Below are 27,223 nucleotides of genomic sequence, written 5' to 3' on the forward strand. Positions count from 1 at the left end.
TTTCCATGTCTTGGCCTTCCAGACTTTTCTGTCCTGTTTCTTGATTCCAGACAACCAAATGTCGCTCAGTTGAGCATCCTAGGTTGACCGCTACTTCGTTCTAATCTTTTTAAGCCATCCTGGATAGTGACAGTTACTGTCCTCTTGTGGACATGAAGCACCAGAACACTGACAGTCTGGAAGACTTGTGGGCTCTGCCCTTTTAAAGTTCATAGGTGGAACAACAGGCCTGGACCTGGGCTTGGCTCCTACACAGCAGGAGCCTGCCCCATGTAGAATTGCACCTACAATAGAAATGAAATGTAACATTAAGTCTACATTTTGTACTGTGTGGTGTTGATACAGATGGATTAACTTTGGCATTCAGCCTTTTCTGTAATTTCTTTGCTGTCAAGCAGAAACTGTCTTTTTTCTTTCTTTCCTTTTTTTTTTCTTTTTCTTTTTTGGTTTTTCAAGAAAAGGTTTCGCCGGGCGTGGTGGTGCACGCCTTTAGTTCCAGCACTCGGGAGGCAGAGGCAGGACAGCCAAGGCTACACAGAGAGACCCTGTCTCAAAAAAAAAAAAAAAAAAAACCAGAAAAAAAAAGGTTTCATTGTGTAACCTTGGCTGTCTGGTCTCACTTTGTAAACGAGGCTTGTCCCGAACTCACAGAGATCCACCTGCTTCTGCCTCCTGAGTGCTGGGATTAAAGGCATACACCACCATGCCCGGCTTAAACATTGAATTTTTAGTTTTTAGTTTAGTTTTGTTTTTTTTGAGACAAGGTTTTTTGTGTTCAATAGTTCTGGCTGTCCTGGACTTACTTTGTAGACTAGGTTGGCCTCGAACTCAGAGAGATCTGCCTGCCTCCCAGAGTGCTAGGATTAAAGGTGGGCACCACCACGCCCCACTACAACAATTTATTTTCAAAAGAACAGAGATATATTTGTGGGCCATGCCACTGTGGCTCAACTCCAACCTTATGGCATGGAGTGGGTACAGGGGCCACAGAGAGTCAGGCGTAGGAGAGGGGGGCTGGCAGAGGAGAGAGAGCTGAGATTGTGTGTAAATGAACGAATTAAAGAACCAGAGAGACAGCTGGGCAGTGGCGGCGCCTTTAATCTCAGCACTTGGGAGGCAGAGGCAGGTGGATGGCTGTGAGTTTGAGGCCAGCTTGGCCTACAAAGTGAGTCCAGGACAGCCAAGGCTACACAAAGAAACCCTGTCTAAAAGAAGGAGAAGAACCAGACAGTACTAGCCCAGAGGGTTTTGTTCCACGAATAGGCAAAAAGGGCTTGCCCAGCCTTAAAGCTAGAGCAAAGGTCTCTCACTTCCTTCCCTATCCCAGTCTTTTCCTTGCCTACCCTTGGGGGTAGGGAGCCAGAGAAATACCCAATGTCTTCCCCAGGTGTTAGTTCTGGAAAGTGAAAGGTCAGGGAGAGACTTTTGGTTGACTAGGAAGGCCCCGCCCTCTCTTCTGGTGTAGTCTAAGGAACAATCTTCCTTGCCCCAGGCCAGATTCTTAAGAGTGCAGGGCAGGGCAGGGAAGAGCTCTTTCACCCTGTTGTTCAATCCCTCCGCATATTTGGGTGATGGGTTCCTTCACAGCCTCCTGCCCTCTGATGTAGGTAAGAGAAGGTCCCAGGGAGGAGCAGGCCCCCAACAAAAGTAACAGTGGGAGCCTAGGTCACTAACAACTTGCCGCTTACAGGAAGATGGACCTTGCTGACTTGCTCTTTTGCCCCTCTGGGTGGGAAAAGTGGGCGGCCCCTCCCCCCAGACACCCTCCTGGAGGATTCTGGAAGCCCTCATGCCCTCTGGCAGCAGTTGCTCTCTCAGATGCAGTGGGTAGAGAGCAGTTTCTCCACCTGGCAGCAAGAACCGCGTGGCATCCCGATGTCCCAGCGTGACCCTCTCTGAACAAAATCAAGTGGCCACACTATCCGTGCGGCTGCTTAAGGGATGATCTGGCTGTGTGGAAGCAAGTTTCCAGATGAAGATAGATGCCCATGGTTTTGCTCAAGGAGTTGGTGGTGCGGGTAGACGGCGAGAACCTGATTATGACCAGCCAGCGGCCTCAGGAGTCCAATGACCCAGTTAGGGGTGGTTACTACATAGAGCAGCAATGCACCAGCAAATGCAAGTCCTGTCCAATTTAGACCCTGCAGCCTTGACCTGCGGCCTGACGCCCTCTGGCCATCTGTGGGTCCATGGACAAAACAAGCCGCTACCTCCCTCTGGAGCACAAACAGGCCACGCCCCTACACTCAGGAGGCGGGGGGGGGGGGGGGGGGGGGGGGAGCCTCTAAGGGAACCAACCTACCCTGACTTACTAAACCACTGAGGTGTGCAGCAGCCGTAAGGGTCCTTTTGGCGTTTTTTCCTAGGGATGGAGGGTTGGAGCTGCAGGGAAGGGAGTAGCTGGGGAGGTACCTCAAGGTGGTAGTAATAAATAACCAGGCTAGAAGATAAACTGGAGGAGACTGTGGACTTAGCCAATAGCAACAGCTCCAGCAGGGAGCAGCAGAGGGCTGGGATAACCTAGGTGCTGCCAGTGTTTACAATCAGTGGCCAGTCTTGAACCGGGATGGACGTGTTGAATCTGGTATGGGGGTGCTGTGGAGGACAGAGGTAGTGGTGGACTGCCTTGAGACCAATCCCCAGTGTTCCTTGTTAGGGAGAAGCAAGAAGATGGGTCTCAGAGGTCACTTCAGATACCAACAATCTTCAAATACATGTTGCAGAACCTTTAATGTAAGCTGAGGGGAGCCAGGTGTCGGCTCCAGGTGAGCCCTATCCTCCTACACTAGAGATGCCAACAGCAGTGCTTCTTTCTTTTGGTTACCATGACCACCAGCATCCTCTCACACACAGGGGACAGAATTGTTTAATCAGATTGGATGATTCATTTTAGATTAACTTCAGGAGAAATAGAGAGGATATCTTTGGTCTGATAGAGTGTCAGAGAAAGACGAGGAAGACAAATGTGAGGTCGATCGATCGGCTGACTATATTGACAAGATACTGATTGGTTACATGTTGAAGAAAACATACAATACAAAATACAGAAAAAGTTGGTTCCACCCCCTCCCACTCCCCCCTTACCCACCCACCCCCCAAATACTCATCGTGATTTGGTCAGAACAGGGCTCAGAGCCAGAGGTCAGGGTGACCGAGGGTGGAGGGGTCCTGGGCCATGGGGGGTGTGGCTGTCACAAAGGATGCTCACGTAATGCTGCTGTTTCTCTCCCCGCTGGGAGTCAGATGGGGACGGGCTGCAGCCTGATGACAGCCAGCGGAGGGAAGAGCTGCCTGTCCCCTCCCCAGCCCAGGGCCTGCCCACTGCCCTGGGACCAAGACTGCTCCCAACACGGTAAGATGTGGGTGCTCTTGCCAAGTCTGCTCTTCAGCAAGAAGGAAAGAACCCTGGTCCCCACAGACGAGGGCACAGGAGCAAAGGGCAAGTGGGAGAGCAGTAGAAAGGGAACTGGGAAGAGTAGAAGATCATATATATTAAAAAAGTGACTTAAGACTTAAAATTGAATTAGTATTTGTACAGAAAGGTGCAGGTGGAATAACTCCCTCCCGGCCTAGGATCAAAGTTATGCAGAGAATTCATGATGGACCCTTCCCCTGCCCCCAGTGGTGGCCCGAGTCGTTAAGTGCGATTGGTTAGAGTGGATTCCGGTCGGGTCGCTCTGCTGGAGGAGTGGGGGCAGTGGCAGGTAAGGGGGGCTCAGTTGCTGCAGCACTGGCTCCGGCTGGCTGGGTTGCTCTCCTGCAGATCCACACCTCTGTTCCGCCCTGGAGCACCAGTTGCATTCTGGGGCTCATTCTTGGGAAGCTTCTTAGCTGTTTGGGGAGAGAAAGGGAAAGGCACTTGTGGGGCCACCCTTATACTGTCCCCTCATCAGTGACAACCCGAGTGCTGGAGCTGGAGGGCTTGTGTGCCCCTTGTGTCTCTGGAAACTGAAGCTGAGAGATTAAGACCTTGTCTTACACTGCAGTGACAAGCAGCACTGCCAGGATTTGGACCGAGGCAGAAGGCCTCCTGAGGCAAATGAGCTAGTCCTATAGGGCAGGGGATGGCCACGGAAGGCTCTGATGGGCAAGGAGTTAACACTGGGACTCTGGCCCAGGCGGTATAAAGTTTTGCACCTGGGAGTCGGCTAGACAACAATTTTTTGTTTTGTTTTGTTTTGTTTTTTGAGACAGGGTTTCTCTGTGTAGCCTTGGCTGTCCTGGACTCACTTTGTAGACCAGGCTGGCCTCGAACTCACAGCGATCCGCCTGCCTCTGCCTCTCGAGTGCTGGGATTAAAGGCGTGTGCTACCATGCCCGGCTAGACAACAATTTTATCAGGTAAAATGGTAAAGATTCTGTTCGGAGAGGCACCCCACAGACCTGCTAAAGACCTGCACACAACATGGTTTTGCTCTGCTCAAGGGAAGGGCAGGGGAGAGGCAATTTACCTATTGCCATGAAAATTTCATTCACGTTCATTGCAGTCTTCGCGGATGTCTCCATGAACAGCAAACTGTTGTCATCTGCGTAGGCTTGTGCTTCCTGATTCAGGCACGTGAGGAAGACAGTGGGAGGGAGATATTGGTAGCTGGCAGGGGCAAGGGCCCAGGATAAAATCTTCCCTGGACTCTGTTCTTATAAAACAGAGACTGACTGGGCATGGTGGCGCACACCTTTAATTCCAGCACTTGGGAGGCAGAGGCAGGCGGATTGCTGTGAGTTCGAAGCCAGCCTGGTCTACAAAGTGAGTCCAGGACAGCCAAGGCTACACATACAGAGAGACCCTGTCTTGAAAAAAAAAAAAAGAGAAAACAAAAACAAAAACAAAAACAAAAACTAAAACTAAAACCCAACAACAACAAAAAACCCAAAAAATAAAAAACAGAGATTGATTGGGCAAATGGGGCTCCCCTGTTCTGGGTTTCCCCAAAACACCAGCATCACCTGGCCCCCACTCACACACTATACCTCTCAGTTCACAAACACTGGCAGATTCTTATTTAATGGCTTCCCTAGGTCCTTTCTGCCTCAGAATCACTAGGCAAGAGATCCTTCTAGAAAGATATCCTGCATTTACACTTGCACATCTGGACAAAAATGTAAGAGCGAATGGGTGCTGCCTACTGTGCTGTTTCCAGTCCTCAGCTGTTACAAATGACATAAGAGGCCATCAGTTAGGAACTGGTGGAAGATGAACTGTAGGGCGGATGAGGCGCTCAGGACTGTGATCCCAGAACTTGTGAAGTAGAAGCACGAGGTTTGGAAGTTCAAGCCAGCACCCTGGGCTACATACTGAGATACCCCCCCACCCCCCCCACCCCCACACACAAACACATGACACTGTCACATACAGTACAGAGCATATTTTGGTTTTGTTTTTTGAGTCAGGGCTTCTCAGTGTAGCCCTACCTATCCTGGAACTCACAGAGATCCACCTGCCCCTGCCTCCTGGAGTGCTGGGATTACATCCACCGTGCCCAGCAAACGTCCATTTTTGGAAAGAAAAACAACCTGGGCACTCTGGCTAGGAGGCTGAGTTTGTAGGATTAAAAAGGCTAAACTCATTCTCTACACCTTCTCGGCCTTTTTAAGTGTTACTACATGCAGGCATTGCCGAGAAAAGTACTGTTTCAGTCTACCTGGCTTACAGGGCAAATGCGTAAAGCGTCACCTATCCACCCCCTACCCTCCCCACAAAGAGCACCACAAAGGCAGGTCCTTTGTGGCCTGTGCTTGAGTCACAAGAGGGCGGCAGATGAAAGCTGCTGCCCTTGGCCACTACACATGGCCCAAGCAGTCTGGGGAGGCCTCCGTCAAGGAGCTGGGTCACCCTTCCCCAACTTCTGTCATCTCACCTGAAACTCCACGGCTCTCTTGCTGGCCAGGTCTGCCTTGTTACCTGCGAGTGCAATGACGATGTTGGGGCTGGCCTGCCTCTGTAACTCCTTTACCCAGTTCTTAGCCCGTGCAAATGTATCCTGAGGAGACAAGACCAGAATGTCAAAGGGAGACCAGACATTGTACTTGGAGGCCCCTCACTAGCAGTGCAAACTAACACAGCCAAAGGCATCTGAGGCATCATCCCTCAAGGTGCTCATGTGAGAGCCCTGATCAGTGGAAAATCTGCCCGTATCCCACTCAGGAACAGAAGGCTTGGGCATCAAAATGAGGGTTTTATAACCCAATTCTTCGGGATTTACAGAAATGAAGGGCAAGGAGAAAAGAAGGAAAATCTTTACCGTGTTGGTGATGTCATAGACCACAATGGCTGCTTGAGCACCCCGATAGTACATAGGGGCCAGGCTGTGGTATCGCTCCTGTCCAGCAGTGTCCCAGATCTCAAACTTGACCGTTGTGTCGTCTAAGCAGACAGTCTGTGTGAGGAAAGCCGCTGTAAGAGAAAAGGTGGTGTCATTAGGCAAGCAAGAACTAGAAACCATCCTGATTTACTTTCTGCTGTTGGCTCTGGCATGTAGAAGCCTGTCCACACAGGGCAGGTGGGGCCTGTGCTCTTACGTGTTGTCTGGGAAGTGCCTACACTTGAGCCATTTCAGAGCCACCTGGCAAAGCACAGCAAGGGCCAGATACGGGAGCCTGGGGGAACCCTGACGCCAAGCCTGAAAGGAAATTCCCCCTAACCTTCCTTTTGCTGCCCTTCACCAACCCTCTTCAGCTCAGGGGTGACTGTGACCTTCAGTTTCAGGAAGGCGTTCTCACTGGGAAACATACACTGTCACACTGCCAGGCTGCAGCCAGGTGGTTGACTTCCCAGCCACCCCTGCCACCTCCAGGCACTGCAGCTAGCCACCATCCCCACTGTGACCCAGAATCGTTCCTGTGTGGCAGCCTGTGGTTTGAACACAGATGCTACCTGAGGCAGGAGCATGGGGCACAGAAGCAAATATGCTTTGAAGGAGAGCCCTGGAGCTGGGGAGGACAGGCAGGATTCCCCCACACACTGGACATGGCAGAGGATTATGACAGCTCTGTGGGAAGCTGTTTTCCTTGTCACCTCAAGTCCCCAACCCCAACCCACTAAGGAGCCTGGGGCACTACCTCACTTCCCCCTCTATAGCTCCTGACAGTGCTGAGGAGGCAGGGAGAAGACTGCTGACAGGGCCCATTCTGTCTCCAGCTGCCTGGAAACCTCCTACCAACCAAGAGAGCAGAGAAGGATGACTCAAGTCTAAGGATGGCCCTGGCCTCTCGAGGGTTACACTGACTATGGATGTGCCAGGCTGAGTCCAGATTCTTATTCATATCCTAAATGCTGACCAATGGGAAATCAGTGACACCTTCTGAGCTCCAGAAAGGGTAAAGGTCAGCAAGAGATGATAGGACACTGCCCTGCAGGAGAAAAAAAGGACCCTCTGAGAGCTAAAGCTAGCTCTCCCTGATGCTGGCCAGGTCAGAGGCTGGCCGGGGCAGGAAGCCAGTTTTCAATCCCTCCGTGATCCTAGCACTCTTGCTTGCAATGAAGCATGAGGACTGACCGCTGATGAGAAAGGCTCCCAGGCCACGCAGACTTAGCCTCTGAAGGACGGCTTTTCCTCTCCTCAAGGCACCTTTAGCTTCCCCAACTCCCTCTGCTCACTCACCTCCAATTGTGCTCTCCTGGTACTCGTGGAATTGTCCCTTGACAAAGCGGAGGACGAGGCTAGATTTGCCCACTGCAGACTCCCCCAAGAGTACCAGCTTAAACTGACAGATCTTGTTGCCAGCAGCTGGTCCATTGGGTCTTGCCGCACCTCCCTGACCCGCCATGGCACGAGGATGCTCTGTAGTAGTACCAGTGAGCGTGGGGGTGGGGCTGGTGCTATGCAAGAGGCACTTAATGGGGAGGGAGGCCTCCAACTGCAGGGGAGAAATCAGAAGTAGGGAGTTAGAATAAGACTTTCAGAGGTGCCCTCCCTGATGACCTGGGTGACTGCTCTTGCCTCTGAACTCTCAACCCTTGGAAGTTTTCACTAGGCTCAACTACTCATCTCCCGGATCTACAACTCGCAGAGCAGTTAAGAGCAAAGTGGCTTCTCAACTTTAAGCTCCTCGTGGGTCCTGAGCAAACACTCAGACTTCCCTCTCTCAAATACACACATTCACAGCTGGATGTGGTGGCGCACACCTTTGATCACAGCACATGGGAGGCAGAGGCAGGCAGATCTCTGAGTTTGAGGCCAACCTGGTCTACCGAGTGAGTCCAGGACAGCCAAGGCTAAACAGAGAAACCCTGTCTCAAAAACAAAACAAAAAACCCCAAAAACCAAAAACATACATTCACTTATGAAATCCAGGAGAAAAATGTTGGATGGATGCCAGCATGAGTCAACAGGCAGCTCTTTGGGCTCCACCCCCCCAAAAGGGGGGGGGGGCGCAAGGAAGACACTAAGATTTAGGTCAACAAACAATAAGCTTGTAGTCTTGTGCTAGGGCTACAGCCTCTCTGCGCAGGAGCAGAATGTGTGGGGAGATGGGTGAAGGCACAGCAAGTCCTGGTTGCTAGCTCCTCAGATAAGGTGCTTATGGGCACTCAGAGCCCAAGGCCTGGCCAGTGCGAGTTGTTATCAGGATGACCAGGCTTGTGCCACTAGAAGAATGACTGACTTTCTTGGCTTTCTGAGGCTGGACTGTGTGTACCAGAGTCAAAATAACATCCCTCGCTCATCCTCGGCCTCTTTCCTCAGTCTTCTTATTTTGGACGGGCCAGAAGTCTCACACACATTAAAAAACAAACCACACAGAAAAACAAACATGCTCTGAAGCCGGAGCTGTGCTCCCAGTCTCTGCTGCCAACTCTCCTTTTTAAATAGAGACCTTACTTCCATTCTCTCCTGGCAGAGGCAGTGGGTGACACAAAGAAAGCTTAAGGGGGAGGGCGGGGTGGAGGCAGACATGAGACACTGAGACCTACACCCCTAGCAGCTGGTACTCAGCCCTGAGTTTACCACTGAGCTTTAGAGGCTCACACTTTCTGGAAGTTTCTGAGCTGCGTAAAGGATGAGAAGCCTGTAGAAGAGGCATACCAAAAACTAGTGTCGCACACCCGTAGGGAGAGAGCTGACCTGCCCCAGAACAAGAGTGTGTCCCCTGCAGTTAAGGGACAGGAATGTGATGAACAGAGCCCCTGTGGGAAGCCAGTGCTCTGTGCCCCTGCAAGAAGCTGACAGCAAAGGGCCTGCTTTGTTCAGCCTCAAATCCTTTTTCACATCCAGGATCTCCCAGCAACTCATTTAACAAGTGAGCTTCAGGAAGAATGATTCACTAACCGGGAACAACGGTTTCCTTTCTGGGCAGCACCAAAGGAAAAAAGCTTTGAAATGAGGGCCACCTCTTCCCCAAAAGTACAAGGAAGGAAGTGTGTATGGGTGGGGGGAGCAGTCTTCAATTTGATTACTAACCAGAAATGTCATTTAGAGATGCGATAGGTAAGATGCTTTCTCATTTACCCTAGAACCAGAAGACAGGCCTGTGCAGTTTCATCAGGGGGGCTTTCTCTCAATGCTCATGTGTGTTCTAGGAAATCATTCTGAAATGCACTAGCTTTCATGCAGAGATTGCATTACTATCCCTTTTGAACTTTAACATAACCTTCCATTTTTACAGACATTATATATATATATATATATATATTTGGAGACAGGGTTTCTCTGTGTAGCCTTGACTGACGTGGACTCATTTTGTAGACCAGGCTGGCCTTAAACTCAAACAGGCGATCCGCCTGCCTCTGACTGTGCTAGGATTACAGGCATGCGCCAGCACCCCAGGCTACTGACATAACTTGATAGCATTAAGTGCCCTGGCTCAAGGCCACCCCGTATACAAGTGACAGAGCCAGGATACAACCTGGGTTCCTACATACAAGCTCATTTGTCATCATGCTACTCTCTTGATGGGGGAAAAAAGAATGAAGGCCACGCCCACCATTGGTGTTTGGTTTGGGGTGGCTGCAAGCGGTTCTGCGGGCTCAGCAAGGTCTGGGTCTGGCAAAAGGACCCTGATATACAATGGAATTACAAGTTGGTAATTACCCTGAGAGCACATGACACAGGGCACGAGAGAAGAATGAAGGAGTGGGGCAAGGGGAGAGACAGGCAAGGCTCTGGCTGCAAGAAAGCAAAGCAGTTGTGGCGGAAGGACAGCTATTGCTTTGGGCAGCAACCCTCACCTACACGCTAAGAAACACTTGGCTAAGAGGTAGCCAAGTCTCATCCCTACCAAACCCACAGCTTTGCAAACCTGTCCAGACAGAATATGACACTTTTTTTAAAGTCATAAAGGGAGAAAATGAATTCTTACCTAGCAATCTTCAACTTTGTTTGTATGTGGAAGCCATCTGTGCTGTGTGGCTGGCCTGGAACACGCATCCAGGCTCAGAACAGAACGAGCCAGCTATGCAGGGACAGAGAAACTAGCACGAAGCAAAAGAGCAGATTGGCTGCAGGGTGTGACTGTCTCCTCCCATTTCTGGACTACCTCACACAAGCCACCTGAGCTATGTCACACCAGGGCTGTAAGTGATGGGGTGCACCCAGAATGCAACAGCTTCTCCACAGAGACAGGTAAGCAGGCCCTGGCTTCCCTAGTACACGGAGACAAGTTCTACTCAGCTGGCCTAAACTGGTTGCTGACATGTCCTTCCTGATCCCTGGGTCCTGCCTCCAGAAACACCTGAGCAGGTGCTCACAGCACTTTTTATGGTCTGCTGCCTCGTGGTTTTCCTGGCCCCAAGAAGAGATCACATGAGCAGAAGTGTCTGACCTTTTTAGCCAATAAAGCACTAAGCAAGACAATTTTTGTCATGAAGTAATGCAGAGATAAGACCATGTCTGAAACAGGTGAAGGCCACACCCAGGTTCCCAGGAAGGCTTACACCTTCTCCCAAGACTAGAAAGCTAGAAGTTATACCCCTAGCAAGTGGTAAAAGTGAATGGATTCTCCGGGTGTGGTGGAGGATGCCTTTAATCCTAGCAATGGTAGGCAGATCTCTGGTCTACAAAGAGTTCCAGGACAGCCAGGGTTATACACAAAGAAACCCCGTCTTGAAAAACCAAAAAAGAAAAAAGTGAATGAATTCGTGTACTGAGCTGTCCTGCCTCCTGGTGTATGTGTGTATGGTGTGTGTGTGTGTGTGTGTGTGTGTGTGTGTGTGTGTGTGTGTGTGTGTTATGTGTATGTGGTGTATGTATATGTATGTGTGGTATATGTGTATGCGGTGTATATGTGTGATGTATGCATGTGTGTAGGGTGGATACATGTGTGTAAGGAATCTTTCTTCCTGAACTAGTAGCAAAGATATTCTGTATTTTAGATCAAGTAACAGAATAATTTTAAGTTGTTTGGAGTCAAAAATCAAATCCTCCTTAGGAGCATAAAAGTTGCCTGTTGGAGCCAGGAATGAGCCAGCAATGGTGGAGCTTCAGACCCATGGCAAAGGACTCCTAAGACCCACTTCCCAACCCTCCAAATAAGAATCCTGGTTCATTCACAGACCACCAAGATTAGGTACCAGCCCCACCTTCATTCCTTCCATGGGAAAAGGGGGTGTGTGCAAGGATGGGGGAGTGGGGGGGGGGGCACTATTTCCCCATAGCATACACAAAAGGGCAGAGGGCCCAGGCCTCTGGACACTTCAGTTCTGTGCCCAGGCCAAGAGTGGACAATAAACAGAGAGATCAGGACGCTGCCCTCCCTGCGCTGGGTTACCTGTATGCTACTCTGGTACCACAGGTCTGTGGCCACTTTTTTCATCAGAATCTCTGGAGGTAGAGTCGAGAACTCCAGGCTTTATAAGCTCTCCAGTGGGGCGCAGTGGAGCACACATTTCATCCCAGCACCGAGAGGCAGACTCAGGGGGAGATCTATGAGGTCAGAGGCCAGCCAGGATTACATAGTGAGACCCCGTCTCAAATACACAAACAGAAGTGGCTGACAAAACACCAGCGCTACAGCTGATAAGAGAAGGAACACAGATCCATACTGCGCACAGACCCCTGAGCTCAGTAGGAGCCTCGCTCTACTAAACTGAAGCCTTCAAGACACCCAGTGCTATGGCAGTGTTGTCTCTCTGCAGTCCCTGTGAGCAATGCTCACTGTCTCTTCTTTAATCCATACCCTGGCTCACGCTGCTGTCCTTCCTGGTAAAAGTCTAGTAATTCCAGCTGGTGGGTGTCTCTGGTGCTTCCTGTTTGCTTTAGAGACTTCCTCTAGCTGCAAGTGAGCACAGCCAGAGTAGGGAGCAGATTAGAGAAACTAGACTATAGGCCACAGGGTGGAGATGCAGTCACTTAAGGTTAGCTGCTAGGTGAGGGGGTGGGGACAGGAGTGAGAACCAGGCGGCCCTGCCCAGAGATCCAGGGAGGTGGTCTAGCCAGAGACTTCAGGTATCCTTTAAACTGGGAGAAAAAGCAAGAGCTGAGCTGAAGGAGACACAGCTGCCGCCTGAAACTTGTTGGTTTAAGAGAAGGATGCACCGCACCGGCCTGAGCAGGAGATGTAATTAGGGGACATATCAAAAAGAAGCCAAACAGAGCCAAGGAGCGCTTCAGAGGCCTCAGGGTACTGAGGTGGTGACTAACCCAAAGTGTCAAGAGCACAGTTCAGACTCCCAAGGAAACCACTGCTAAGGCACACTGGAGCCCCGGACAGTCTGGCAGGACTGCTAGGCTGCAGGGCCAGAGGCAATAGCAGCTGCCTGGAGTGCCCTGTCCCCTGCCTTTACCCCCCCCCCCCCAACCTCAGCATGATCAGGTCAGGGCTCAGGAAGGGGCACTGGCTCAGCATTGGTCAGCTGGTAAGTTCTGTGACCTTGGCCAAGTCACACAAGTGGTCATTCTCAGCTTTAGTTTCTTATCTACAAAATGTATTACTTAATGCTAATTGCATTCGGTTGCTGTAAAGGTTAAATAAACACAGGGTATCCACCATAGAATTAAGAAGAAGGTAAGGTTCCAAGTTGCGTGCTTATTAAACTACAGGCTAGCTACTTAACTCTGATTCCTAGGGCCATACAGACCTAATCCTAACTGTGAATTACAGAGGTAAGGGGTGGGGACCTACCCAGGGACACACAGCAAGGTGACGGCAAAGCTCAAACCCATGACATAATTTAGGAAAGTCTCCCATGAAAGAAAAACTAAGATTATGTTGGGTGTGGTGACGCGCCCCTTTAATACCAGTACTTGGGAGGTAGATCACTGTGAGTTCAAGGCCAGCCTGGTCTACAAAGTGAGTCCAGGACAGCCAAGGCTACACAGAGAAACTCTGTTTTGAACCCCTTCCCCCGCCAAAAAAAAACCAAACAAACAAACCAAAAAAACAAGATTATAAACACAGTCACATCTACTAAGGATAACAAGGAATTGGTCTTTTCCTTTCTTCTTTCCTTCTTCCTTCCTTCCTTCCTTTTTTTCTGAGACAGGAGTTTCTTTAAGTTGCCCTGGCTGTCCTGGAACTCACTCTATATAGGCTGGCCTTGAACTCAAGAGCTCTGCCTGCCTCTGCCTCCTGAATGCTGGGATTAGAGGCATGTGCCACACCACCACCTGGCAGGAGTTGGTTTTCAATGTGTATTAACACTTAACACGGATGTGTGTGTGTGTGCCATTGCATATATGTGCCATTGCATGTATGTAGAGGTCAGAGAACAACTTTCAAAAGTGGCTTCTCTCCTTCCATTGTGTGGGTTCTGGGGACTGAACTCAGGCCATCAGACTTGGTAACAAGTGCTTTTCCCTGTTGAGCCATCTCCATAGCCCCAAAGTATGCGTCAATAAAATAATGGCTTTTAACAGGGAAACACTTTTTCAAGTTAGTTAAAATTGCCAGCTGCGGTGGCGCACACCTGTAATCCCAATGCTTTGGGAGGCAGAGGCAGGCGGATCTCTATGAGTTCAAGGCCAGCTTAGGCTACAAAGCAAGTCCAAAAACCCTGTCTCAAAAAACCCCAAAGGGCTGGAGAGATGGCTCAGAGGTTAAGAGCACTGACTGCTATTCCAGAGGTCCTGAGTTCAATTCCCAGCAACCACATGGTGGCTCACAACCATCTATAATGTGATCTAATGTGCACTGTATACATAATAAATAAATAAATATTAAAAAAAAAAAAACCAAAAACCCAAAACAAAAAATCCAAAACCAGCCGGGCGGTGGTGGCGCACGCCTTTAATCCCAGCACTCGGGAGGCAGAGGCAGGCAGATCACTGTGAATTCGAGGCCAGCCTGGTCTACAAAGTGAATCCAGGACAGCCAAGGGTACACAGAGAGACCCTGTCTCGAAAAACAAAACAACAACAACAACAACAACAAATCCAAAACCAAACAACAACAACAAAAAGAAAAATTTTTAAAAGAAAGAAATGATATGGTGAGCATACACCTTTAATCCTAGCACTTGGAAGATAGGGTGGATTTCTATAAATTTGAGGCCAGCCTCCGGACTGCTGTGAGTTCAAGGCCAGTCTGGTCTACAAAGTGAGTCTAGGACAGCCAAGGTAACACAGAGAAACCCTGTCTCGGAGGAAAAAAAAAATTGAGGCCAGCCTCATCTACTTTGCAAGTTGCACGGTTACAGTGAACACCCCCCCCCCAAAAAAAAGAAAAAAAAAGTAAAACAAAATATATATGGAACCAATTACCGCTCTTGTATCTAAACCATTTTTACCTCTTCTCTAGTATGAAAAGATTCAGAACACTAATACAGTTTTTTAAAAAAAAATTGCAGGGCATGGTGGCACACACCTTTAATCCCAGCACTCGGGAGGCAGAGGCAGGTGGATCGCTGTGAGTTCAAGGCCAGCGTGGTCTACAAAGTGAGTCCAGGACAGCCAAAGCTACACAGAGAAACCCTGTCTTAAAAAACAAAAAACAAAAACAAACAAAAAAAGTTGCCTAAATTGGAAAATGATCAAGAAAACAAAGACACCCAAATATTAGTAAGGGACAGGATGAGCTTTTGTATAAAAGTGTTGTTCAATGTATGTTAAACCTGCATTTACTGCTTGACTTAACTATGGGCTAGAGAGCTGTGAAACTGTTTGAATATTCCTGAAAGCAAGAGGCCAGCATGTTCCCAATAAGGAGGGAAGAGGTGGCAGTGGTATGATGTTCTGCAGTGCCATCAAGCCAGGCCACCTGCAGAAGGGGGGAAGGTCTGGCGATCAGGAGGGGAACTGGATAGGGTGGCAGACTCTGGTGCCACAGTACTCAGGGCCATGTCTCACCTGCAAAGCAAAAAGCTCAGCCCTGGAGCCAGGCACTCTACAGTCCAGGCTGAGCTCTGGGAGGACTTTAATGGAGAGCCATTAAGAGCTGCCTTAGGGGAGAAGATGCAGAGACTGAAGAGGCTTCCTTTACACAGCCACAGCAGCTGACTCCAAACCATGCACGCACCCCAGAGATGTGCTTAGAGTCAGCTGGGCTCCTGCCACTGAGCCAGAGAGAACCCCTACTCGCCCGAGACCACCCATGTCCCTTGCCTGGGGTTAGTCTCAATGTATTCCTCATTCTAGAAAAGACCACAGTAAAGCCTCGTGGAGACCCTAAGAGTGCCAGCTCTGGGCCCCAACTCTCACAACTCTTGAAAAGAGGTTTAAATTCTAGAAACACCACTGGGTAGCAAAGCTGAACATTTTGCCAGGAGTCAGCCAGGAAAGAACATAGTGAGTTCCTTTTCCCTCATGTGCTGGGCAGGACTGAGGATAGATGCCAAACCAGTCAGCCTATAGCCATCTCTTGAGAGACGACCTCCAGCTTCTAGAGTCCTCTCCTAGAAAGAGGAGCAAGGACTCCTTCTCTGAGAACTGGCCAACTCCTGCACGTTATCGAGTGACCTCCACACATGTATTTATGTAGGTGGGCATGCACATGCACGCACATGTGTACGTACACACACACACACACACACACACACACACACACACACACACACACACAATTTAAAAATAGAAAAGAAGGGCTAGAGAGACGGCTCAGAGGTTAAGAGCACTGACTCCTCTTCCAGAGGTCCTGAGTTCAATTCCCAGCAATCACATGGTGGCTCACAACCATCTATAATGTAATCTGATGCTCTCTTCTGGCCTGCAGGTGTACATGCAGCCAGAGCATTGTATGCATAATAATAAATAAATAAATCCTTAAAAGTAATAGAAAAGAAATCCTTCTCTGACTATCAAGCTGCTTTCTCAGCCCTCTACATAGATGGCTTCCCCTGAGGTCATAGGGAAACAGAGCTAACTTTCAGGCAAAGATGGAACCCTACAGTGACGTCCCTTCTCCTTCATGCACACACGAGGAGAAAATGGGACCATCTATGTAATGTCCAAGAAGGACTTGTGACTGACGGACAACTAGAAGTGTCTCAGTTACGGGTCCTGCCTAGAGCTGAACCTGGAAGGTTCTTCCTGCCTAGCGATTCAACACGCCTGAATGAGATTGGGCCAGCCTGGCCTCCAAAGCAGCACTCAGCCCCAAGACACAGTTCAGCTTGAAATGTGGCCCTTTCTGCAGTGCAAACCCTCACACATGTTCAGCCCAGGGATGAGTTGAGGCTGCAGCTGAACACCAGCTCACTCGCCCTCCCCTACCTGTGCTAGGCAGGATGTTGAGAAGACAGACCACGCCCTGCCTCAGCCCGCAGCTGCTGCTGTTCCAGCACGGAGTACAGGCAAGCTAGACAGATGTGAGATTCTCATTGGCCCACATCCCTTCTATTACCTGTATCTAATTCTAGCTTGGTTTGGGATTTAAGGTTTTTGTATGTTTTCATTTTTTGGAGCCAAAGTTTCCCTGACCTGGCACTTGGAATCCTCCTGCCTCAACCCCCCCCCCCCCCAAGAACTGGGATCACAGGTGTGCAGCTGGTTTCCCATGTCCGTTTTGTTTGTGTTACACACTTACTCAGGGTGTTCCTAATTGGAATCTCCTCAATGCAGGGCTTATCTCCAGCTGTCTCAGGAGGGGCTCTACAGGGGCCAGGAGTGTGAACCAGGACAGCTGCCACTTCTGCTGCCCCCAGACCCAGCAGGACCCTGAGAGCCTCTGTTCAAGTCAGGATCATCAGCGGCACCTGTGCCCTAAGGCGCTCTCACCAATGACACTTTCACAAACCCTTCCTGTCTTCACAAACAACCAACAGAAGAAAACCAGCTTAAATCACTGCCTCCTTTGTTTCCCCTCAGCTCCCAGGCAGCGAGCAGAGGTGTCTAAGGGGAGGGCAGGGGGTATCAGGCAGAGTAAGCCGAATTCCTCCTGCCCAGACACCACATGCACACTGTGGTCAGAAGCTGCCCAGCTAACAAGAACAAGGTCAAAGTTCTCACCATGAGATCTGAGGCACAATGGCTTTCAAAAGCCAGAAAACAGTATCTTAGACAAACTTTTCTTTCTTAATTTTTGCTGAACAAAATATATAATGGTGTCAGCTGGAGAACAGGTCCAATCAGACAGCAAGGGACAGGAGACTGGAGAACAGGTCCAATCAGACAGCAAGGGACAGGAAAGTGGAGAACAGGTCCAATCAGACAGCAAGGGACAGGAGACTGGAGAACTTGAAGTTGAGTGTTGAGAATGAGAAGGCAAGAGGACCCAAGGCACCGTCTCAGATAAAAGGGATCTCAACAGAATCCCCAAAGGCTAGACTATAGTTTTCCTGTGTTTTAAGCTTGAGCCTGGCACACAGTAGGGGGACATAAATATGGTGAATATTTGACACGGGCCAGCCTGGTTAAGTTTGGCAAATAAATGCGGACAGCTGAGAGCTCATATCCATGGCCATCTTCCAGATGACTTGGACCCCACTGGAAGAGCACTCCAGACCAGCCGAGGGGCAGCCTAACTTCCCCTGACAGGACTCTCTCAGGTCCTGCACAGTAGGGCTAGTCAGACAAACAGCAAGTCCTGTGGCCATCACTTAGGTTCGCCTTCTGCTGTGACTTATAGCTGAGCCTGTAAGAGAGAGACTAGCACCCTCATCCAGGGCTGCTAGAAGGATGATAAGAAGAGAAGGAGCTCCTAGAAACAACAAGGCAAGTGGGCCAGGGCAAGTCCTGCCCCTGGAGTCCCCACCCCCACCACGTGCCCAGATACCCTTCACCCCAGCTCCCCTGGACCTCACCCTCCATGCTCCTCATTTGAAAGAGGAAGCCTTTCACTAGATTACTGGAACAACGGCTGTTTTCCTAGAAGACTCAGAATGCACTGTCAACAGGCCCAACTTTGACTTCTCTGGAGATACTTTCCATGCCACTGACTAAATGAACCATCACCATCCAATAAATCCTCCCCTACCAAAACCAACTACAATTTCTTCAAAAACAGCTGACTCTTCTTTGAGAAGCCCACACCCATGCTCTGGGGTGTGTTTTGTTTTGTTTGCTTTTTACCTCCCAAGACAGGGTTTATCTGTTTAGTCTTGCCTGTCCTGGACTCACTTTGTAGGCCAGGCTGGCCTCGAACTCACAGAGATCCACCTGCCTCTGCCTCCTGAGTGCTGGGATTAAAGGCGTGCACCATCTGGGGTGTGTTTTAACCCTCATGCTTAAAGCCTATATTAAAATACTGACTCTGCCAGGTGTGGTGGCGCGCGCCTTTAATCCCAGCACTCGGGAGGCAGAAGCAGGTGGATCGCTGTGAGTTTGAGGCCAGCCTGGTCTATAACGCGAGGCGAGGACAGCCAAGGCTACACAGAGAAACCCTGTCTCAGGGGAAAAAATACTGACTCTGCTTTATTAAGTTAAATAAGAAATAAATTAAAAATATGAAAGGTCCTGTGGCATGAAGCATCCTGAAGGCCCTGCTTGCATTTCAGTGCCTCTCAGGAAAAGGAAGAAGTGATTCAGCTGCAGGGGGAGGGGGCAAGAACAGGGCAGCTGACGACAAAACCAGAGTGGAGTTCCTTTTAAAAACCAGGCTGCAAATGCTAGAGGTTTGCAAATTGGCATCCTTCATGGCCACAAAGTCTGAAGCAGCACGGAGAACAATGTGATGACTAGGAGAGCAGCCAGGGTGAGGGAGGCCACGCACAGCCTCCTCAAGCCTGCGGTGCTTCTGACAGAGCCACCTGAAGGAGACACACACAGAGCCATGACTAGAGGCAAAGTTACGCATTTTTAGAGGGTGACTGCACAGCAAGAGTTAAGCTAGTCAATGATTCAAGATCACAGCTCCAAGTGATAGTCTGCCTCAAGCCTGCTAGAGCCACAAAGGCTACAACACCAGCTTTCCCAGAGAGGTCCGTATATGAATGGCAGCAAAAGAGGTGTGCCCAGACCACCTGGAATTTCACATGGACTCTCAGCCCAGAGTCCAGGAAGGTTTGGCTGGATAGCTCAATCCTTAATCCAGAGAGTGATTACATGCAGTGCCTCTCCACACCCCGAGAGTAAATACCAAGTGTGACCACTGTTTAGCTCAGGTGCAGCAGCAGACAGATGGGGACTGTGAATTGCTGAACAGAGGGCAGCAGCCTCCTGCAAGGACCAGGTCCTAGGGCTGGAGGGGTTCTCGCAGTGTGCTACTCTGCTACCTTACCCAGTTGTGGAGGAGGCCCACCAAAAGGGACACCTTGAACTCATGCCTGTAACTCCAGATCAGGGCACGGAGAGAAAATGCTTGCTAAACTAGCCTTGGGAAGGCAGCCGATTTCAGGGCCTGGGCGGGAAATACACAAAGAGTTTCTTGTGCCAAAAAGTAAGGAAATGCTCAGAAACAAAATCAGAAAACCTCACAATGACAGGGGTAGGTCAAAGGTAGCTAGCTGAAAGAACAGCCTATGGTCAAAGATGAAACAACGTGAGGAAGAAACATAGATTACAAACTAAAGTGTAAAATTAAGTACCCATGAGCCAATATCGACAGATGAATAATTAAATACATAAATGAGAGCAGATCTCTTGCATAAAGGGCCTTAATAATTCATGTAGCTACTCCACCCTACAGGGGGCTTGACCAGCCACTCTTCAGTGTGAACTACATATGACATGAAGGAGGAGACAACTTTATGGTGAAGAGGTCTCATGAGCGTCACCCGAGCCTCTGGTCAGGCTGACAGTGGCAGTCGTAAGTCACACTGATTCTGTGCCTTTGCAATACAAAAGGTACTTCCTATCTGAATCTCCCCCTAACCAACCCCTTCCACTCCTAACCCCAGTCTACTCATGAGAAAAACATCCAACATCCCATAAAGTATCTGGCTGGTGACCTCAAGATCATAGGTCACTGAAAACAAGTGCAGTCTGTGAAGCTACCCGCCTATGGTAGTCTGGTGAGATCTGACACCTAAATGCAGCAGAAACAGGACATTCAGGTGTAGTCCACAGAAACACGGACGGAACATGAACTTTCATGCGTCACCACTAATGTAACATGCTACCATCGGAGGAACACGGCCTGGGGCTTGTGAGGAAACTCTGTACCACCCTCATAATTTCTCTAAGACTGTTCTGAAAAGTTTACTAAGGGGAAAAACAAAAACAAAAACAAAAAACCAGTGAGGGATAGGCCTGGGCGCAGGGTGGCTGATCCAGAGACAAGATGAGAGTTGAGGCCTGCTATATCAGCAATTCACATCTTTGAAAATGAGTTTAACCAGAGAGGGAGCAGGGACAAGAGGGGCTGGTGGAAGTCAGAGGAAGAGTCTGCAGGTGAGAGAATGCATACCCAGCAGGCTAAGGCAGGAGCGGGAGTTTAAAGGAGGAGTAGGATGCTGATGGGAGAGCTGCCCTCACCACTGCTTTTTGTTTTCTTTTGGTGAGAAGGATTAGAACGGAGACTCGTAAATCCAAGATTCTTTTAAAGGAATGCTTGCTTGGTGGAGCTCAATTTGAATTTGTGAGTTTGAAGTTGGGCACGGTGGTGGACATCTTTAATCCTAGTGCTTGGGAGGCAGAGACAAGTGGACCTCTTATGAGTTCAAGGCCAGCTGAGCTATAACCCAGAGCTGATAGTACTTTTGTTTTGTTTTTTGTTTTGGTTTTTGGTTTTTGAAGACAGGGTTTCCTCTGTGTAGCCTTGGCTGTCCTGGACTCACTTTGTAGACCAGGCTGGCCTCAAACTCACAGAGATCCGCCTGCCTCTGCCTCCCGAGTGCTGGAATCACAGGCATGCGCCACCACGCCCGGCGGAGCTGCTAGTACTTAAGACAAAGTCACTCTGTGCAGATATGCAAAATAACACCCATTGACCAGAGTAAAATTCACTTCACTGATCCCTGCAGGGTGCTGTCTGGGTGGGTACTGTCTCATCTCACACAACTGCAGAAAGCGCAGGATAGTCTGTCCTGCTACCAGGACATTTACTTACTCTGCAGAATCAGGTGGGATGGGGGCTCTCTGCAGCCAGCTAGGGTCACACCCACTAGAGCCAGCTCAGGAAATGGAGATTTGGAAAGCTCTCTCCTCTGGAAGGTGGTTTGTACCCTGCCTGACCTTCAGCATCTGCCTGGGAGCAACTATTCTACTTACTTGTTTGCTCTGCTATCTGTGTGAGCACTGAAGATAGCGCTCCAGCGTGGAAGGAGCTGGGGGAGGTTCAGAGCCCAGCTTTAGCTAGGCAGGCTGTAAGCTTGGGAATGGGGCGGCAGGTACTTCAGGGCAGGGCTCACGCTGTGCTCTCCTTTGGCAGCTGCACTGAGGGGCCTGCAGTGTGGACATATCTGTGGCCTGAGGTGCTCATCTATCTGAGCTGGAAAGAGCAGGGAGCCAGCACCGAGAAGCACGTAGAGGGGAGCGGGTACCTGCTCAGGTTAAAAGGGAGCTTCACGAAGAAAGTGACTGGACAGCCAAGTCTCAAAGAAAATAGGGGAAGCCGTTTCCAGCTGCTGAGGTGGACAGGAGCATTCTTTTTCTTTTTCATAGACCAGGCTGTCCTGGAACTCACAGAGACCTGCTTCTGCCTCCTGAGAGCTGGGATTAAAGGCGTGCTCCAGCACCGCCTGGCAGGACATGTTCTAGGCAGGAGTACTCTAGGCAAAGAGAACAGTACACACTTGGCCTGGAGAGGAGAGGCTCTAGGGCATGGTGGACCGAGCAGACTCCTGCCTTGCCTCTCACAGCAGGGTTCCTTACTGTGACAGGGCCTCCCCTCCAATGACGTCTGGATAAAACGAGTAGACTCAAAGTTCAGCAAAGTGTCTGCTACATGTCAGCAAAGCTCAGAAAATTGAGCTTTAGCCAAGTGTAGCACTGGCCTTTAATTCCAGCACTCAGGAGGCAGAGGCAGGTGGATTTCTATGTGTTCGAGGCCAGCCTGGTCTACAGATTCCAGCACAGCCAAGGCTACCCAGAGAAACCCGACCTCAAAAAACAAAACAAAAACAAATAAATGGGACAATCATGGTGACTGCCCTTAGCACTTCCTTCCTTCCTTTTCTTTCTTTCTTTCTTTTTTTTTTTTTTTGAGACAGGGTTTCTCTGTGTAGCCTTGGCTGTACTGGACTCACTTTTGTAGACCAGGCTGGCCTCGAACACATAGAAATCCACCTGCCTCTGCCTCCTGAGTGCTGGGACTAAAGGCGTGCACCCGGCCCTTCCTTTCTTGCTTTCATCAGGGTCTGGCTATGGCCCAGGCTGGCCTTGAACTCATAGAGATCCTCCTGTCCCTGCCTTTGCCTCCCAGATGCTAGGATTAAAGGCATGAGCTGCCATGCCCAGCACTCCTTCTGTACAAGAAACTACAACCTGTATCGGTTCTGCTCAGCGACTATGAAATGAGGGCGCATGCGACACCAGCCAAACACCAGCCACCGCAGCAGGTATTTGATATTAAAACTGAATCAGTCAGACTTCTAGAGATGGATTATAATAAACCATCAAACCCCACCTGCCCAGCAGAGGCCACTCTGTGAGAATTTGTTCTGGCCTTGGCAATGGAATAGCTCCTATACCTTTTGTCCCTAAGTCTGAAAGAGATCTAATGTTCCCATTTTATGGAAGAGACAGGTTTGGTGAGCAAGGGAGACTTGGATGGGAAGTCAAGTCTCTGACTCTGAGCCTCTAATGCCGTCTACCTAACACTGCCCTTCTGACTGCTGAGTAAGGACAGTCAGTCTCCTGTAGCCCAGGCTGGCCTCCAACTTGCTATGTAGCCAAGGATGATTTCTAATCCTCCGGCCTCTATCTCCAAAGTGCAGGGATTACAGATGTGCCTCCCTCCTGGTTTATACAGTGCAGAGGTGGGTCTCGGGCATGTTAAGCAAGCACGCACCAAGAGCTAGCCTCAGCCCATTAAAAAGGGTCTTTCTGGGCTGGTGATGACTCAGCAAGTAAAGGTGCTTGCCACCAAGTCCCAAGACCTGAGTGATCCCAGGACCCACCACCAGGGAGAAGGAGAGAACTGACTGTAGAGAACCACAAGCTGTCCTCTCTCTTCTACGTGTGCACAGTGGGGTGTGTGTGTGTGTGTGTGTGTGTGTGTGTGTGTGTGTGTGTGTACACCGAGGTGGTTTTTTTTTTTTCCGAGACAGGGTTTCTGTGTGTTAATAACCCTGGTTATCCTGGAACTCTCTTTGTGGACCTCAAACTCACAGTGATCCGCCTGCCTCTGCATCCTGAGTGCTGGGATTAAAGGTATATGTCACCACGCCTGGCCATGCAGTTTCTTTTTAAGGAATGCTTGCTTGGTGGAGCTCAATCTGAATTTGTGAGCTTGAAGCTGGGCACAGTGGTGGACATCTTTAATCCTAGTGCTTGGGAGGCAGAGACAAGTGGACCTCTTAAGAGTTCAAGGCCAGCCTGGTCCACAAAGGAGTTCCAGGCTAGCCAGGACTACAGTGAGACCCTGTCTCAAAATCAGCAGGTAGCACCTAAGTGGAATTGGAAAACACAACCCTTCAAGCCTGCCCTGTGGGACCCTTCTGGCTGCCACTTTTACTTTCATTTTCTAGCCATCATGAGTTTTCTGGAGAAATTAATGGCACACAGATGTTAGCAAACTCTCAGGCCCTGAAGAGTACAGGCTCAGGACCCTTACCTGTCATGGTCTCCACAGCAAAGGAGAGGGTAAAGAGCGCGTAGAATGCTGGGAAAGAGAAGTGCTAGAGATAAGGAAAGTGAGTCTGTACTCTCTTCCGGAATGTTCATTCATGTACCGAGCACAGCAGACCAGGAAGGGGGCCTGCTTTTAGGAAAGACACTAAGGTAACATCTGAACCCAAGCTCCAAACACCAGTTCTGACTTATAACTGTGCGATCTTAGGGAAGAATCATCTCTAAATACCACTATCTCGAGGACACTTGTGAGGAATATATGGGGCTTTATATCTTATAAACATTTGTTCTTAACACTTCGACTGGTAGGCCGGGCATGTTGGTGCACACCTTTAATCCCAGTAATTGGGAGGCAGAGGTGGAGCTTCATGAGTTCAAGGACTGCCTGGTCTATACAGAAAAACCCTTTTTAGAAAAACCAAACCAACCAAATGAACCAAAACCAAAACCAAAAAACCCAAACACTCCTACTGGAATGAAAAGGTAAAAAGGCCAATTAGTTGTGAGAAGCAAGAGAGGAGGTGAAAAGTAGCCTTAGAGAGGAGAGGAGGGACTTCCTCTCACCAGCGTCCTCCCTCTCCTGGCAGAACGGGGAACAGGCTTCTTCTGCTGAGCTGCCACGGTTTCTGAAATCCAAAAGTGGCCGTAGAACACTGCAGAGCTCCAGCGTCTCCTGCCTCGCTCAGAGTTTCTCCGCAAAAGCCCGTTTCAGAGTCAGAGCTGGGAGACAATGTCCAGACAAATGCCAGAAATGCCCATTAGAAGGTCCACCTAGCCGGGCGTGGTGGCGCATGCCTTTAATCCCAGCACTCGGGAGGCAGAGGCTGGTGGATCGCTGTGAGTTCGAGGCCAGCCTGGTCTACAAATTGAGTCCAGGACAGCCAAAGCTGCACAGAGAGACCCTGTCTCAAAAAAAAAAAAAAAAAGAAAAGAAAAGAAAAAGAAAAGAAAAGAAAAAAAAAGAAGGTCCACCTGACTCAGCCAGGCTCCCAGGGATCACAATCCACTCCTTGGAAGGTAAGTCTAGCGGACGCCAGTCCCTGTGAGCAGACAGGCTTCACTGGCTCTCCCCATCAGAGGCAAATGCTGACCAGATCAGAGAAACTAGGCTGACTGAGAAGTCTCCAATGAGCCCAAAAGTGTCTCATCTAGCTGTTGATTCTCATAAGAAAGGGGTTTGGGGGCTGGAGAGATGGCTCAGAGGTTAAGAGCATTGTTTGCTCTTCCAAAGGTCCTGAGTTCAATTCCCAGCAACCACATGGTGGCTCACAACCATCTGTAATGAGATCTGGTGCCCTCTTCTGTCATGCAAGCGTATGTGCAGAAAGAACACTATATAAATAATAAATAAATATCTACTTTAAAAAGAAAAAAGAAAGGGGTTTGATGTTCTATAGGAAGTGAAATAAATATACCAGAGTTAGCTTAAAATATTGTACTAACTGGCGGGGTGGTGGTGGTGAACACCTGTAATCCCAGCACTCGGGAGGCAGAGGCAGGCGGATCTCTGTGAGTTCGAGGTCAGCCTGGTCTACAAAGGAGTCTAGGACAGCCAGGGCTGTTCCCCACTGAAGCCCTGTCTCAAAAAACCAAAAGGAAAAAAAAAGAAAGAAAGAAAAAGAAAAATTGTACTGACTAGACACTGCTAACTCTCCAGAAGTAGGTCAAAAAAATCTCAAAGCAAAATGTTTAGCTTTTGTGTGATAAGCAGTTGTCTTAAGTTGGGCAGGAATGCCCAAAGACTGAACAGCTTTCCCACTCCCTCCTCCACTGCAGACAGCAAGGGTCAGCAGAGGCCTCACAATCAGGCGACTCCTCAGGAAGGTAGTCCCTGACCTGTACTTTGGCCACATAACAAAAGAACCTTCCAGCTTGGTCAAAGACAGCAGCCATTTCACACACTTAAAAAGTCCCAAGGAAAGCACAAGGCTCCTGGGTCAATAACGGTTGAGGAATTGGCACTTTCTGCACACACAAGCAATTCCTTTACCTACAAAAACTCGCGCTGCCACTGTGGTCTGGACTAACTGCTCTGTAGCAAGTCTAAGCCAAGAAGAGACTAGAGACTCTGGTGAGGGAATGGACCTGTTGCTCAGGTGTATGGTGTGGTAGGACTTGGGGGAGGAAGAGAGATGGTCCCTCGATTCCATATTACTCCTATTTGGCCTACTCTCCTCCCTATAGATCAGCGGGAGAGCAGTCCCTCTGCTAAGGAAACCACTCACATGCTCTGGAAGGCCGGGGCTGAGTCTGAGGCAATGGGGGGGAGGGGAGAAAGAACGTAATGGATGGGCAGGATCCTCCCCGATCTGTGTGATCTGTCGCTAGGATTGAGCAAAGCTCAGCTAAATTCTTCAGAGGCAGGAAGACGGACACACACTGGGAGAGCTGAAGCGCTGGGGGTTAAGACTTTTGAGCAGCACAAAAGGAGGGAGGCCTGCGGATTCCTGCTTAAGTGACCCAGAATTCAAAGTCTGCTGAGGTCCTGCTAGGCTCGAGAGGAAGTAAGGAACTCTAAGAGTGCAAACACACTCCTGTGCGTGTACAACATTCTCATCCACACACACACCCATTCCCCCGCACACCCTAAAGGAAATCGAGACAAAAATTCTTGCAGGACTGCAGGGGGACAACTCGGGTTTTTGTGGGGGAGGGGGCGGATTTTTGGTGGGTAGGGGGTTGGACACAGGAAAGGAAAATCAGGAGAGACAGCTCTCTCCGCCACCCCTAAAAGGGAAGGGAGACAGGTTCCTTCACACCTGGCAAAGACTCTTTGGTTCTGGAAGCTAAGGGGGTGGGGAGCGTTACTTAGGGTCCCTCTCTCCCACAACTGGACTGGACAGGCCAGAGAAGAGCCTTAAAGGACTCCCAAAGCCTCCCTAAGGACAGGTAAGCGAAGGAGAGAGGAGCTCCCCCTTTGGCCCGACGCCGTGGGGAACCCCTAAAAGGGGGCTACGGGTCGGGGGAGGGGTCAGTGTCCCCCTAAGCTAAGGTTGGGCAGGAGGAAAGTGTACACCAGGGAGGCTTCCACGCATGCGAGACACTGGCCCTGGGACAGGCACACTCACCGCAGCTCCGGGGCAGCAGCGTTACTTGGGCCGGGGCTCCCACAGACTCCGCTCCGCTCCCCCCCGGCGGTGTCCCAGGCTCCGGCCTCCACTTCCGCCTTTCAGCCGCTCCGGATCCGGATCTTCAACTCTGCCCCGCCTCTCTATATTCCCAGGTGACTGACAGAAAGGACAGAC

At 49.9% G+C, this 27,223-nt stretch overlaps 2 protein-coding genes across 2 annotated transcripts; one reads left to right on the top strand and one right to left on the bottom strand.

Moving 5' to 3' along the window:
• Nucleotides 1-15: 15 nt before the first annotated feature.
• HSPB9 (heat shock protein family B (small) member 9) lies at nt 16-3,770 on the top strand. Its single transcript, XM_084748928.1, is given in 5 exon segments — nt 16-1,848; nt 1,850-1,942; nt 1,946-1,998; nt 2,000-2,100; nt 2,103-3,770. Coding segments are annotated over 5 exon segments (498 nt in total). The 5' UTR covers nt 16-1,818; the 3' UTR covers nt 2,324-3,770.
• RAB5C (RAB5C, member RAS oncogene family) lies at nt 2,967-27,197 on the bottom strand. Its single transcript, XM_084748878.1, has 6 exons — nt 27,047-27,197; nt 7,602-7,857; nt 6,243-6,394; nt 5,859-5,981; nt 4,452-4,545; nt 2,967-3,831 (listed from the first exon to the last, which is right to left on the bottom strand). The coding sequence occupies exons 2-6, from the start codon at nt 7,765-7,767 to the stop codon at nt 3,716-3,718; spliced, it is 651 nt and encodes a 216-aa protein (XP_084605004.1). The 5' UTR covers nt 7,768-7,857; nt 27,047-27,197; the 3' UTR covers nt 2,967-3,715.
• Nucleotides 27,198-27,223: the final 26 nt, after the last annotated feature.

Source organism: Acomys minous (assembly GCF_964271855.1).
Source record: "Acomys minous genome assembly, chromosome: 12".
NCBI classification, from domain to species: domain Eukaryota; kingdom Metazoa; phylum Chordata; class Mammalia; order Rodentia; family Muridae; genus Acomys; species Acomys minous.

Bases quoted from the DNA above. Each gene is read 5' to 3' on its own strand.
- RAB5C (XM_084748878.1), bottom strand. From the start codon at position 7,767: ATGGCGGGTCAGGGAGGTGCGGCAAGACCCAATGGACCAGCTGCTGGC. The intron at 6,395-7,601 runs GTGAGTGAGCAG...TTTCTCTTACAG, and splicing joins CCAGGAGAGCACAATTGGAG to CGGCTTTCCTCACACAGACT. The intron at 3,832-4,451 runs GTAAATTGCCTC...CTCCCCAAACAG, and splicing joins TGAAATTTTCATGGCAATAG to CTAAGAAGCTTCCCAAGAAT.